The 13984-nt window shown below is 39.2% G+C and overlaps 1 protein-coding gene across 6 annotated transcripts in view; it reads left to right on the top strand.

Moving 5' to 3' along the window:
* Positions 1–13984, top strand: part of LOC113251236 (uncharacterized) — a 573820-nt gene that overhangs the window by 225854 nt on the left and 333982 nt on the right. For 5 of the 6 annotated variants that reach the window (XM_057309344.1, XM_057309347.1, XM_057309351.1 and 2 more), the window contains one exon: positions 11164–11323. In XM_057309344.1, the coding sequence (XP_057165327.1) occupies positions 11165–11323 (159 nt within the window). In that variant the 5' untranslated portion in view covers position 11164. Of the gene's footprint in view, positions 1–11163; positions 11324–13984 lie in introns of those variants that run through there. The other variant, XM_057309353.1, reaches the window with a different exon arrangement.

The following is a 13984-nucleotide window of genomic DNA, read 5'->3' on the forward strand; positions in this document are numbered from 1 at the left end:
CCTGATATATAACAACAGTTTAGCAGGAATTCAAACCTGCAAACATGCCTCTGACTGGTTTGGCAAGCACTGTGGGAAGAACAGTGGTACCCAGTCTTTGTTGGGAGACCACATGAGACACATGAGCTGAGAAGATCTCAACATGAGATGATATGAGACTGTTACATGGAAGGAAGCCCTGGACTAATAGTTTAGCATCCTAGCCTAGCCTTGACCTTGGATCATAACTGGGACCACACTGAGTCTCTACAGGGAATCCCAGATAGGAGGATTTTCTGCCCACCTCTTCTGTCCCTGAGCCACTTTTCCACCTGTCCTGAGAACCTCATGTGTCTCATGTGGGATATCATCAGAGGATGAGTTTTGGGGTGCCTGAGAACCTCACCTGTTTTGTGAGAGCACAGACCAATATGTATTCTTATCAGACTCTTAGGTTTCAGTCTACTTATCCTTCTTTTGCTTGAATGCCCCTAAGAACCGATGAAGAAGGTAAGATCACCACCCTGCCACTGGTATCACATACACAATTTGGAATTACCCTGAGTTCAAGCACTCAATGTATGGAAATAAATTTATTCCCTGCTGTACCAATGTGGAAAATAAGAGTCTAATAGTTTCAACATTTTAAATGACAAGACTTCTTTAGTAGAATAAATTCTTTTGAAATGGCAACTGTTCTTCTTTATGAATATAATATCATTTGGGGAACAAAAATTGACATCTGGTCTCTCCAGCAAGAAGGGGAAAAGGGTCTTCTAAAAGCTGATGGTGATTTGGGTGAATTTCCCCCCATAGAGCCTAATAAAATTGAAATTCCACACCCTTTAAAATATGGCTCAGTTGGGTTCCCTGGCTTGGCAGAAACACAAAATAGGAACAAGAATCCAAATCCATGTGGCTTATAAATGGAGAGGCAAAAATTCTGGGCATATTCATGTGTTTACCAGCTCAGTTCCAAAGTAAGGCCTTAAAATAGGTTAAGCATTTGTGACTACCTCCTTGGTATAGGCACATACTCCAGTGGCCTCTTGCAGGATTTGCGCATGCAATTCAATACTCTGATTTAACACATACATCATTACCACGAGGAGAAGTAATCCAGCTTAAGCTTGACAGGTCATAGCTTTGATAATAGTAAACTATGGACACCTTGAGAAAGACATTGACTGGAAATCCACGATCACTTAACAGCTTCAAGAGCAGCTCAGGCTGCTATTACAAGTACCAGAGGCTGGGTGGCTTAAACCACAGACATTTATTTCTCATATTTTTGGAAGCTGGGAAGTCCCAGATCAAGGTGCCAGAAGATTTGATTTTGGTGAAGTCCTTTTTCCTGACTTGGAAACAGCTTCCTTTTTGCTATATCCTCACAGGACAAACAAAGGAAGCCCTGGTTCTTCCTCTTTTTATAAGGGCACTAATCCCATCATAGGGTTCCACCTTCATGATCTCATCTAAACCTGATTACCTTCTACAGGCCCTTTCTCCTAGTACTATCACATTTTGGGTTAGTGCTTCAACATATGAATTTTAGAGAAATTCAAACATTTAGTCCATAATACTCACCAACTCCAAAAAACCTTGAACGGCCAAGTGAATTACTTTAGGAATCTTTCTTAAGCTTTCCTTTCCTTGGGCTAAGAAATCCTGAATGCAATCATGAGAACAATCACTTAACTGCAAATCACTTACTGCAAATCACTTTCTAAACTCTGATGAATAGATTGATGAATGGCATCTTGGAGGAAAGTCCTTGCCCAAGAACAAATTGCCTTGTTCAACATTTTGATCAGAAATTTAGATGAAGAACCAGAGAGCAGACTTATCAAAATGACATACAACATAAGGCTTAATGATGGGAAACTCAGCGGGTGGCAGAATTAGATTCCTAGAAGTCTCCATGGGCTGGAGCTGTGAATCACATCTTACAAGATAAAATTTAACAGGGTTAGCTAGATAAGGCTGTGCACCTGCATTTGAGAAATATCAAAACTACACAAGTAGAGATTGGACAAGATGTGGTTGTAGTAGCAACTTGAGTGTCAAGTGCACACATTCTCATCAAAGCAGTTTCATATGAATGGGAAATGTGACGTCTCTGCTGGAAAAAAGTAATGCAGTAATAGAAGCGTAGAAGCATGTCATCTGGAGTGAGGTGGATAATAGCCTGCTCAGACCCACCACCTGTGCCCCTTGTTCAGGTCCAGACTTTTCACTTAAAAAAAGAAATGGACACACTGGACCATGTTCAGAGGAAAGTATCCAGGAAGGTAAGAAAGGCGAAGCTTTGCCACACAAAGAGAGCTTGACAAACCCAGGGATGTGCAGCTTGTAAAGAAGATGAATTGGAGCCACACCTGGCTGTCTTCAGATGAGGGAAAACAATAAACCTATTTTATTTGGCAGGCTGTGTTAGGGAAGGATTAAGACAGCTGAAGAAAGCTTATAGAAGCATAGATTTTGATATAATATAATTTAAAACTTATCAATAGTCAGTTTGCTTACACTTCTTGTCATTCTCACAGCCACAGCCTAGATAGACCTCCTGACAATGATTTACTTGAGAAATCTTTAAACTTGGTACCGCATTTCGTACATTAGATTTAGATTCAGCTGGCAATAACAAGAAATTCCAAAGTAACAAACCACATTGGGCTTTATATCTCCTTCACATAAAAACCCAAATAAAGCTAAATTAATTAATTAATTAATTAATTAATTAATTAATTAATTCCAGAGGTGGGAGACTTAGGTAAGGCCTTCTGTCTTATTCTTTGCCCATCTTCCATCTTTAGCCTGTCTTTAGGGAGCTGAGCTACCTCAGGGGCCATGATGGCCTCTTGTGCTGAAGAAGAATGTCTGTATTCTGGGTGGAAGGAAGGAGGCAAAAGGTGGAAGAGGGAAAGTGTTCACATTATTCCTTTCTTTTCAGAAAGTTCCACTTTTCAGAAGTTCCACTCAACCTTTCTGCTTGTACCTCCCTGCTAGAACGTAGCCTAAGTTGGAGTCTGAGAAATGTAGACTTTGTGTGAGTGCCAGTGTGCCAGGCCTAAAAGGGAGTCCTTACTGAAGGAGTAGGTGGGGTGTTACAAGGCGATTTCAGCCACATTCTTTTTATGGCCACAGCCTCCACCTTTTCACCTCTCGTTTCATGACTCCTTCTGTAACCACTCTTCTGTCACAGAGGTTGCAATTCCTTGATCCCTCCACTTTCCTCTAGCCTGTCAGCCCCCATGTGCTCCCTTCTCTCTTACCAGCTAGGACTCTCGGGACATCATCTGTCCTATTTACTTCCTCCTGAGCATTCTTAGTTCCCTTCATTACTATCTTTTGTGGCGCTCACTGGTCAAGATACAACCCTGTATCTAAAATCTACCTTTTACCCTCCACATACAAATAGCCCAGCATTCCCAGAAGTTATGACAAAACCATGGACATTGGTGCCCTGGCAATCCTCGGATTCCCATATCAGTCAGGCCCCTGGCTTTGCCCATCTATCCTTCTGTTGCATCACAATTAGGATTTTTGCTCCTGCCCCTCCGTGGCTAATCTAAACCTACATCATTTCTTTCAAGTATTGGCCTTTTCACATGCAGAAAATTATCTAATTTCCTAGTGCTTCCAAATATAAAGTAGGAGGGGTGCCTGGGTGGCTCAGTCAATTAAGTGATTGCATTCGGCTCAGGTCATGATCCCAGGGTTCTGGGATCGAGCCCCAAGTCAAGCCCCACATCAGGCCCCCTGCTTAGTGGGGAGCCTACTTCTCCCTCTCCCTCTGCCTGCCGCTCCCCTTGCTTGTGCTCTCTCTCTCAAATAAATGAATAAAATCTTTAAAAAATAAATAAAGTAGGCCATCAGTAGTTGTCATACCTAATATTTATTGAGGGTTTATTAAACTCAAAAACTATGTTAAGTGCTTTAAGTCTATTCTCTCGTGTAAACCTTAAAGTTCAATAGTTACTATTGTTACCCTTAAATATGACCCTGTATTCTTAGGATAAATATTGTTTGATCATGACATGTTATTCTTTTAATATATTGTTGAATTTGATTAGCCAACATTTTGTTTAGAATTTGCACCTGTGATCATAAGAGATATTGCCAAATCAATATGGAATCAATGGAAAAATTATAAAATAGTCAATCATATTTATTTGGACAGTTTTTTTAAAGCTGATAAATAGCTGTATTTTGCTACTAAAATTATTTCTAGGTCATTTGAAAAATTTCACTTACTGAGTTCATTGAAAAAATTCATTTACTGAGTTTATTTTATAGCTTTGCCTCCCAGGTCCTCCACCAACACTATGGCAGAATCCTCAAAGCTAGAAGGGGTCTCTTCCTTCCTCCCTTGCAGGAACAATCCCATTTTAAGAACTAGATGTACCACAATTGTCCAGCAGGTGTGCTTCTAAGAGTCAATGAGCTCAAGGGTAATAGGTCTCTGAGGGCTATCAAACAAGCTTTTCATTTCAGTCCTTTTACCTATCAGGAAATCCCATGCCTCAAGACACAAATATCTAGCAATATAGGTATTTCTAACATCTACTTCGAATCTAATTCTTAAATTTGAGCTTTGAGAACAAAGACATCCATCTGTTTTTGAATGAGGAAGATGACTCAGAATCATCTAGTAATTCAAACCAATTGAAAGTGTTTTTCAGGAGGTTTGATAATATCCTGATATCAAAAAGGTCACTAAAAGCATAAATGTGTTTTCCTTCTTGGAGATTAAACATGAATTTGTAAGAAACAAAGTAAATATAGTTTGTGATTCAGGGTCCTAGAGTTCACTGTTAATTTGGTAGCTAAAAGGGAATAAATGAATGTAGCTTTTTAAATTGTCCATCATGTCAGATCTCAGCATATTTAGTTGGGGCATAGTTACAGATTTTTGGCTGTGGAATTTAACCCTTAAGAGGATAAGCTGCTAAAATAATCAGATTGGCTGACCTATGGTAAAATTCATAGGTAAATTCACAGATGACAGATTCAGAATTCATAAAATGTAAATAAGACTAGTCCTTTGGAAGGCATCAGCCAGTGAGTCAAAATCGTACAAACTCAAATGTAAAATTCTTCTAAATATAAACAACAACATTAATGTGAAATGAGGAACGTAAGCCTCAATAACAATTCATGTGAAAAAAAAAGGTTGTTTTCACTTTTTATTGAAAATAACCTGAATATCCCACAGAGGGAAAAACAGAGACAAGAAACGGATGCCATATAAACAGTTCCTACCAGGGAGATGATAATCCTGAATTCCACATCGATCAGACTAAGTGGGTAAAAAGGGACTCTAAGAAACTATAAATTCAAAGAAGCACTGAGAAGAGGCAAGTTTTCAAAATCTTAAGATCAGCAATGTATATGAATGCTGTTCTATTTAGTATTTCACCTTGTTGTTCTGGGCAATGCAAATATATCTGTCTGTGAGAATGCAGTTGAGCAGCTGTGCTTTTATTTTACCCTATTTTCTTTTAACAGTATGCTTATTTTTCTGCCTGTGTTTCTGGAGCAGAATGAGCAAGAAGGAAAGTAGGTTTTAGACCAGAGAGGCAACAAGGCACCAGAACATACAGGGTCTCCTGGGTGAGAATAAGGACTTGGGAGTTGCTTCTGATGTGGTGGAGTATTACTATCAGAGAATGGAAACCTTTCTTCCTAACTGAAGGAGAAAAGGGTATAATTCAGTGAATTTAGTGCTTACAAAGTCTTTGAAAAGGCTGGGTTCTCAGTGCACCTCTGGGAATGATTTTCAGAAAACTCCCCCACAAAGGCATGCCATGGAAGCTACTCTTCTGCCAGGATCAGGGAGGTAGAGACAGGGGCTCACACAGCATGTGCTTTCCTCTAGAGCCCACAGTTGTCACTGTGGTTGATCTGGTTTTGGAATATAGGTGAGGTTCAGTGGGGTGGAGTCCGGGGCCGAGGACCAAGAAAGCATTCTTGAGATGTCTTTGGTGCAAAATGGTGGTTTATTAAAGCGTGGGGACAGGACCCTTGGGCAGAAAGAGCTGCTGTACCGGGGTTGTGAGGGGTGGCTGATTATATACTATGGTTGGGGGGTGGGGTAAGGAATAAGGGAGGTTGAGAAATGCTTTTATATTTTAAAGAAGACTCACAGGATACTGGAGGCCTTGCCATTGTCAAGTTAAGGTTGTTTTTCCCTCTAGCAAAGCATTAGCATTAAGATGGTTGGGGGCTTCCTGGAAGACAGTTACACATGTCCCACCCAAGAGTGGGGGGTGGGGGGAGGTTGCAGGGTATCAGCTTTGTCTTCAGCCAGACTTCTGCTCCCTCATCATGGTCAGGGATCTGGAAGCTGCTGTTTCTGCAACTGCCTGTTTACATCCAAGCTGGTTCCTGGACAATGAGATGCTGCTGCAGAAACCAAAACAAAACAAAAACACCCAACACCGTTCACGACAGTGGTTGCCAGTAGCAGCAATTAAGGCAGCAGTTAGATGGCTTCTGTATCATTTCCATGTTCATCTTAACTGGCAGAATCTAATGTGTGTCTAAAACATAACTGCAAGGCAGTTTTAAGCTCTGTGTACTTGAGAGGTTTAGAATTAATGCTGAGTGTTGATCCTCAATATCAGGTGCAGATGGGAAGATTTCTAAGTATTTGAGCAGAGGAATGAAAACATGATTTGACTTAACCTTTTACAGAGATGGCAGTGGCTCCTCTGTGAAGGTAGCACAAGAGAGAGCTTGAGAGGAAGGGAAATGGGTGTGGAAGGGAGGGGCCCAGTTGGACACTACTGTAAACAATAGGTGAGATGCGGGGTGATGGGCCTGGACCTGGGAGGCAGTGGTGCAGGTAAGGAGAGTGGGAAGATTATTGTTTTTTTTTTAAATTATTATTATTATTTTTACTTTTTTTTTTTTTTAAGATTTTATTTATTTATTAGACAGAGATAGAGACAGCCAGCGAGAGAGGGAACACAAGCAGGGGGAGTGGGAGAGGAAGAAGCAGGCTCATAGCGGAGGAGCCTGCCGTGGGGCTCGATCCCATAACGCCGGGATCACGCCCTGAGCCGAAGGCAGACGCTTAACCACTGTGCCACCCAGGCACCCCTATTATTATTATTTTTAAAGTTTATTTATTTATTAACAAAGAGAGAGACATCCAGCGAGAGAGGGAACACAGGCAGGGGAAGTGGAGGAGCCTGATGTGAGGCTCGATCCCAGAACTCTGGGATCACGCCCTGAGCCGAAGGCAGATGCTTAACTACTGAGCCACCCAGGCGCCCTGAGATTATTGGGTTTTTTGAAGGCAAAGTTCAACACATCTGCTGATGGAGTGGATACAAGAAAGAGAGGAGGCAAAAATGTGTTCAAACTTTTTGGCGTGCACAATTAGAAACCATTTATTGAGGTGGGGAAGGCTATTGGGAGAGTCAGAGTTAGTTGAGGACAGTAGAAGCTACATGCAGAGATGTCAAATAGATTGGGGAGAGACTGGGCTAACGCCATCACCACAGAGATGACGTTTAAAGTCATGAGACCAGATGATTTTAAACTAGGTAAAGTGTGTTAGAAAAGATGTCTGTGGGCTGACCCCTGAGACACTCCAGTGTTTAGATGGCAAGAAAGTGAAGAGGAAACAGCAAAGAAGAGTGACAATGTTGGCCAGTAAAATAGGAGAATTGAGACAAAGGAGTGCTCTAGAAGTCAAGAAGAAAAAGTAAGTCAAGAAGAAGAAAGTTATCACTTCTATTAGACATTGCTGGTGTGAGAGGGATGACAGAGTGAGTGTGTGAGGAACGAGAACTAATCCATGGATTTGACAACATTGAGGTCATGGATTTTTTGGAATGCCGGGGGCAAAATCCTGATTGGAATAGGTTTAGGAGAGACAGCAAGTATAGATATCTTTCAAGAAAATTTACTGTAAAAGGGAGGAGATAAATGACTTACGGGCTCAAGGGTGGATATTTGGGTTAAGGGATTTTTTTCCAAGTTGGCCAATAATAGACCAAGAGTGTTTGTTCATGGAAATTGTCCAGTAGTGAGGGAAAATTTGATGACCAAAATGATACTTTATTATAGATTTGGATCCTGTTTTTTCCCCGCTTAACATTATGAGCATGTTTTCATGTTATTTTGATTTTTATAGATGGCTTTAGTGGTTATATTATATTCCATGGAAGGAAAATAACGATTTTAGAAGCCTTCTCCTTATATGTTTGAACTGTTTACTTTTATTTGCTACTGTAAATAATGTTGGGAGGATCATCTCTCTATATTTGTCTCCCTATCTTTGTCTATTTTTTCCCCACTTCTCATTTCCAGCTAAGGGGTTTCAATATTTTAAAGTCTCCTACACTGACACATTTGCTTTCCAAAAATCACGTTCCAAGTTTTCAGTTTGGGATTTAAACATTTTTCTTTCAAAGGAAATATCAGAAGCTACTCTAGACTTCACTTTCTAGCTCAGTGTCATGCTGATGTATTGGCAAAATATTGGAGGTTCGGAAGAATGCCCAAGGTGGCCCCACATCACTTCAGCAAGTTGCTTAGAAACAGTTGCCAAAGTTTCACTGTGGAGCAGTGTACTTTTTGCTTTATATATATTTTATAAAGTTCCCCAGTGTGAGAGCTGAGTTATGCTGAAAGGAAAATATCATTGAGAGATTTATCTAGATCTTTCAGTTGTTATATATGAAATTGACTGATGTGTCTTAACTTCCTGCATGGAACTTTTCTGACAGTCAAACTTATTGCTTCAAAGTGGGGGAAAAGGTAGGAGCATTTTTCTAGTTATTTCAAAATGAGAGGGATATGAATAAGGTGGTAAGTTTTTGATTATCTGGAATGGGGGGGCAAAGGAAATAAGTAAAAGAAATTATAAATATTAGCAATGAGTTGTTAGAATCTTTTAATTTTCTGCAACTGAAAATCAATTTCTTTCTTAATTTGTGGGATAGAATTAAAGAGAGGGAAAGATTTACTTTACATCCACCCCTCCTTGCCCACCCCCAAGACACGCACAATCATAGTTTCATACTTTTATACAGCCATATCTCCTTTCGAATTGTAAATACTCAGAATCTTAACCATATTGGTGTTTTGCTGATTTTGACATGGTGAAAATGGACATAACTTATAGTTCTCTCTAATTTTCTATACATTATTATTTGTGCAGGATAGATGATCTTAAAGATTGAGGAGTTTTTGGTTTTTGTTTTTGGTAAGGACAGTTAATCACATTTTACAATCCTTTTTTTCCTTTTATTTTCTTTCTTTTTTTTTTCCTTTTGGGATTAGAATTCAGCGATTCATCACTTACAACACCCAGTGCTCATCAGAATAAGCGCCCTCTTTAATGTCCATCCCCCATCTAGTCCATCCCCCACCCACCTCCTTCCATCAACCCTTAGTTTGTTCTCCATGGTTAAGAGACTCTTGTAGTTTGCTTCTCTCTCTCTTTTTCTCTTTTCCCTTTCCATATGTTCATCTGTTTTATTTCCTAAATTCCACATTGAGTGAAATCATATGGTATTTGTCTTTTCTGACTTATTTCTCTTAGCGAAATACACTCTAGCTCCATCCACGTTGTTGCAACAATGATTTTAGATTCTGTATAAGGCCCTAAAGAAAAGCACTCAATGACAATATAAAACTTTTTAAAAACAAAGTTCCTCCTTTCAATATAGGTTCTCAGTCTCTTAACTACATTTCCAGAATGTAAAAAAGGCTCTGAAAATTGAAAATCTTTTGTTTCACTCATTTGACTGCAAAATCTGATCTGACCTGAACTCATTTGGCCACAAAACTTGACCTTACCTGACATGAGGCTACACTTAGTCTTTATTCATCCTACTTTGTGTAAATATTCATACACTGATATACAGAAACATTAGTGTATTTAATTACCCATGCTGCCTTAGAACATTGCCGCAGAATTCTGAATACTGAAGCACTTATGACTCCAAGGGCATCAGAAGAGGATTACGAATCTACATTACTTTTAATTTTCTAATACATTGCTCTCTACCACTTCCTTTTCTGAAAATAATTGGTGAGACATGCAGACTTCCCTGATAATATTCTAAAATGGAGTCAGACTTTTAGTTGGAATTGACTAGCACCACATTCCTATTTTTTTGGTTCTGTTGAAATTTGTTATACCCAGTCAAAATAGTAAAAGTTTTTTAATGGTTAAGAAATAACTCTGGTTAAAGTATCGCATGCATTTCCATTTCTCCTTTTTCATTCTGAGGTTTCTCCTAACACATATATGCTTCGTATTTTTGGTGTATATTTGATAACATATATTTGATAATATATAATTGATACTTTCATCAATTTATTGATAAGAGGAAGTACAGTTCTGTGACCAGATTATTCCTGATTGAGTCTGTGAACACAGGTAAAGATGGAATAGACACAGGCTTTGAGAAATTCCCAGACAGTAATTTCTTCCTTAGCAGATTTTTGGAAAACTTAGTTTAAGCATGTAGTAAAGGTAGAAAGATGACCCAAAAAGTTTTATTTTGTTTTGTGGTATTCATGGTTTTTTACTAATTTACTTCAAAAAGGCAATTTACCAAAAAAAATTATTTGTCTCAAAATAAAGAAGTACATTAGTAAACATAAAAATAGTTTGTTAATAATGTACATAAGGTGAAGAGGTGACTGGAGGACTTCCCAGAAGCCAGATGAATGAAAAACCAAAACCAGGCCCAGATAACCATGAATAGAGCATTTTCCTTCTGCAACTTGAACATTTGGCCACAGAGAGATCTGATTTTCTTGTGATGTAGGCTGGGTGAAGGGTAATTAGTATCCTGTTCCACTTTGTTATTCTGTGTTTATAAGGAGTCGGATTATGGATTTATCCAGGTAGATAACAGAGATAAAGAAATACCCCAAGTTTTGCAAAGAAAAACCATAGCACCTCATACAGAATGGATTACCAAGGACCCAGATGCCTCAAGAATAAAGTTTGGAGCTGTCCACAAAGCAAAGAACTCAGACAAATTGGGGCCTGGTCCTGATAGAAAGAGTTGGTAAAGAAAAGTGGTAAAATTGCAACCAGTTGCTGAAAAGAGGATGATAACATATACCATATTTCCTTCTTGTATCATGTAATGATAATGTCTTTGAACTAATTTATTTTTATTTCTTTCATTTCCCTGGTATGCTTAGGATGTGTTGTGGTGGTGAACTTTACAAATTTAGTTCAGAGGCTTCAGAGTACCAGTATGGAATTGTGAGAAAACTGGGTGAGAAATGGACTTGGCCCAGAGTTTCTGAATTTGGAGCTGGATGCAGTGAGACTCTTGGACTGTTTCCTTTTGGAAATAGGGTGAGTGAATTTTGATTTGTTACCCTGTGTTATGTTAAGGAGGAGTAACTGTTGATGTTATGGTGCCCATAAGAAGACTGCATATAGATCTTAGACAAGTGGATACTTGTCTTTCCTGGTATCTATCATCTTTGTTCTGTCTGCCTACTGCACAAATCCAAACTCAGAATCCCAGGCTTTCTTGTCACTAATTTGTGAACATTGGAGTTGGGTCTAACAATCAGGTGCCTTTTGCAGGTATTCCTTTTGGAAGTGAGCCATGTGAGAAACAGGCTCTGCCCAGATCTCCCATTTTGCTGAGGCAGGTGGTAGTAGGAGCTGCTGGCTTGGGGTGGGATAATGTGAGGATGCCAAGTAGAATTCTTGATGATGCCAAATGCTGTAGGACTATGTCTAGGACTAACAGTGCCTGTTAGCTTCTAAAAATTCAATAAATGATTATTATTGATATTTTTAGTAGTAGCATCAGCAGCAGATGACAGAGTTCTTTAACTTTGGATGTGTTTAAACATGGACTAGATGACCGCCTGCAGTGTTGCAGAATATCTAGGTTTAGGTAATTCTGTACATCATGCCTTGCTTTTGTTATCCTTGTTATCCTTGATTTTGTTTCATAGGGGGAAATGCTGCTTCCTTATCCCATGTGATTCTAGAGGGCTTTCTAAAGGGGTCCTACCTCCCTATCACCAGGTCAGTGTGGACACATGACTCAGATTGGTCAATAGAATACTCTATCTCCATGGACATAGTGATTTCCCCCATTGAGGTGGATGGGCATCTGATCCAAAAGGACTAGTTCTGGGATTGATTCTTTTTTTTTTTTTTTATTATATTATGTTAGTCACCATACAGTACATCCCCGGTTTCTGATGTAAAGTTCAATGATTCATTAGTTGCGTATAACACCCAGTTCACCATGCAATACGTGCCCTCCTTATGGTCTGGGATTGATTCTGATGCTGGGGTGGAGATGTCTCTTTTTTTCTGAGATCATTACCTCCAAAGACTATTGAGCTCTCACGGCCTTCTTTTTATGTAGTCAAAGAGCCTAGCCTCCACTTGGGTGAAGACAAGCAGAGGAAAATGGAGCTGAGAAATGAAGAGAGAGAAAGAGAGAGAGAGAGAGGAAAGTGTGTGTGTGGGGGGGAGAAAGAGTGGGAGAGAGAGAGAGAAAGAGAGAGTGAGGGAGGGAGACAAGTAGAGAGGGATGGAGGGAGGGAGGAGAGGTGGGAAGGATGGGTGGAAGGGGAGGAGAGAGGGAGGGAGGGACTCAGTGGCATCTTTCACACCTTCGTCAATCTGTGCCTGAAGTCACAGAATGAATTTCCTCGTGATGTGAGCCAACAATGCCATTTTGGATTTAAGCTATTTTGGATTGAATTTCTGTCCCTTGCAACTGAGAAAGTTCTACCTGAAAGAGCAAACATAGCCTTTTTAAATCTGAAATACTGAAATTTTCTGTACAGGAAAAGAGGAATATTTTCCTTTTTTTCTTGAGCACCAAATCATATGCAAACCCACGTCATACACTACGTACACATTTTTCAAACAGAAATTCTGAAAATAGGTTTTTAAATCTATGACTAGGCAAGGGAAAGTAAAGAGAGAATATCGTAGGGTTGAAAATAGAAGATTGAGGGGTAACATGTTGCACTTTCCAACAGAAATAAGTTTTGTGATGATTAATTTCCCTAAAGGGGTCCACTCTTGTCACCAGGCATTCTGATTCTTGTCATCAGAAAAACAGTTAGGTGGGTCCCTCAGTCCAAATATCCATCTATACAGTGGTACTCATGAGGTTCTTTAACTTTATGAATACAAAAAAAAAACTGACTGAGAATAACTAAACCCATATGATGGAACAAGAAATTCTATATAGAGAGAAGTTCCAAAAACTCATTTTAAAACAAAAAAAGATCTATTTGTTTCAAATAACAATTTGGGTTTTAACCAGATTTGGATTCCTCTTCTACCAGTCCATTTCTGAGCTTCTTGGTATTCTTGACACATTGCTTACAGTACTATTAAAAGATAATCTAATTTTATTTAATCTTTTTTTAAATGATTTTTTATTATGTTAGTCACCATACAGTACATCCCCGTAATTTTATTTAATCTTTGTAGCAGTCTTATACACAAAGGGAAAGACAGGCTTTAAGAAACTAAGAAATTAGCTCAAGTTTCATGATTCGTAAGTATGGAGCCAGAGCAAGATTGTGTGGCCTAAATCTGTTTTCTTTCTCTTTTTAATTATTACTGTTGTGGTAAGAACATTTAACACAAGATCTACCACCTTAACAGATTTTTAAGTTTGCAAATATTTTCTCCCATTCCACAGGTTGCCTTTTCATACTATTGTTTCCTTTCCTGTAGTCCCACTTGTCGATTCGTGTTGTTACCTGCGCTTTTGGTGTCATCTCTCTGAACTCATTGCCAAAACCAAATCTTTTACCCTATGTTTTCTTCTAGGAGTTTTATGATTTCAGGTCTTATGTTTAAGTGTTTATTCTATTTTCAGTTGATTTTTATATGTGGTATATGACAAGGGTCCGATTTTATTCTTTGCATGTAGATATCCAGTTTCCCAGCGCCACTTGTTGAAGACACTGTCCTTTCCCCCACTGTGTAGTTCTGGCACCCTTGTTGAAGATCAGTTGACTG

Source organism: Ursus arctos, unplaced genomic scaffold (genome assembly GCF_023065955.2).
Source record: "Ursus arctos isolate Adak ecotype North America unplaced genomic scaffold, UrsArc2.0 scaffold_10, whole genome shotgun sequence".
Classification (NCBI taxonomy): domain Eukaryota; kingdom Metazoa; phylum Chordata; class Mammalia; order Carnivora; family Ursidae; genus Ursus; species Ursus arctos.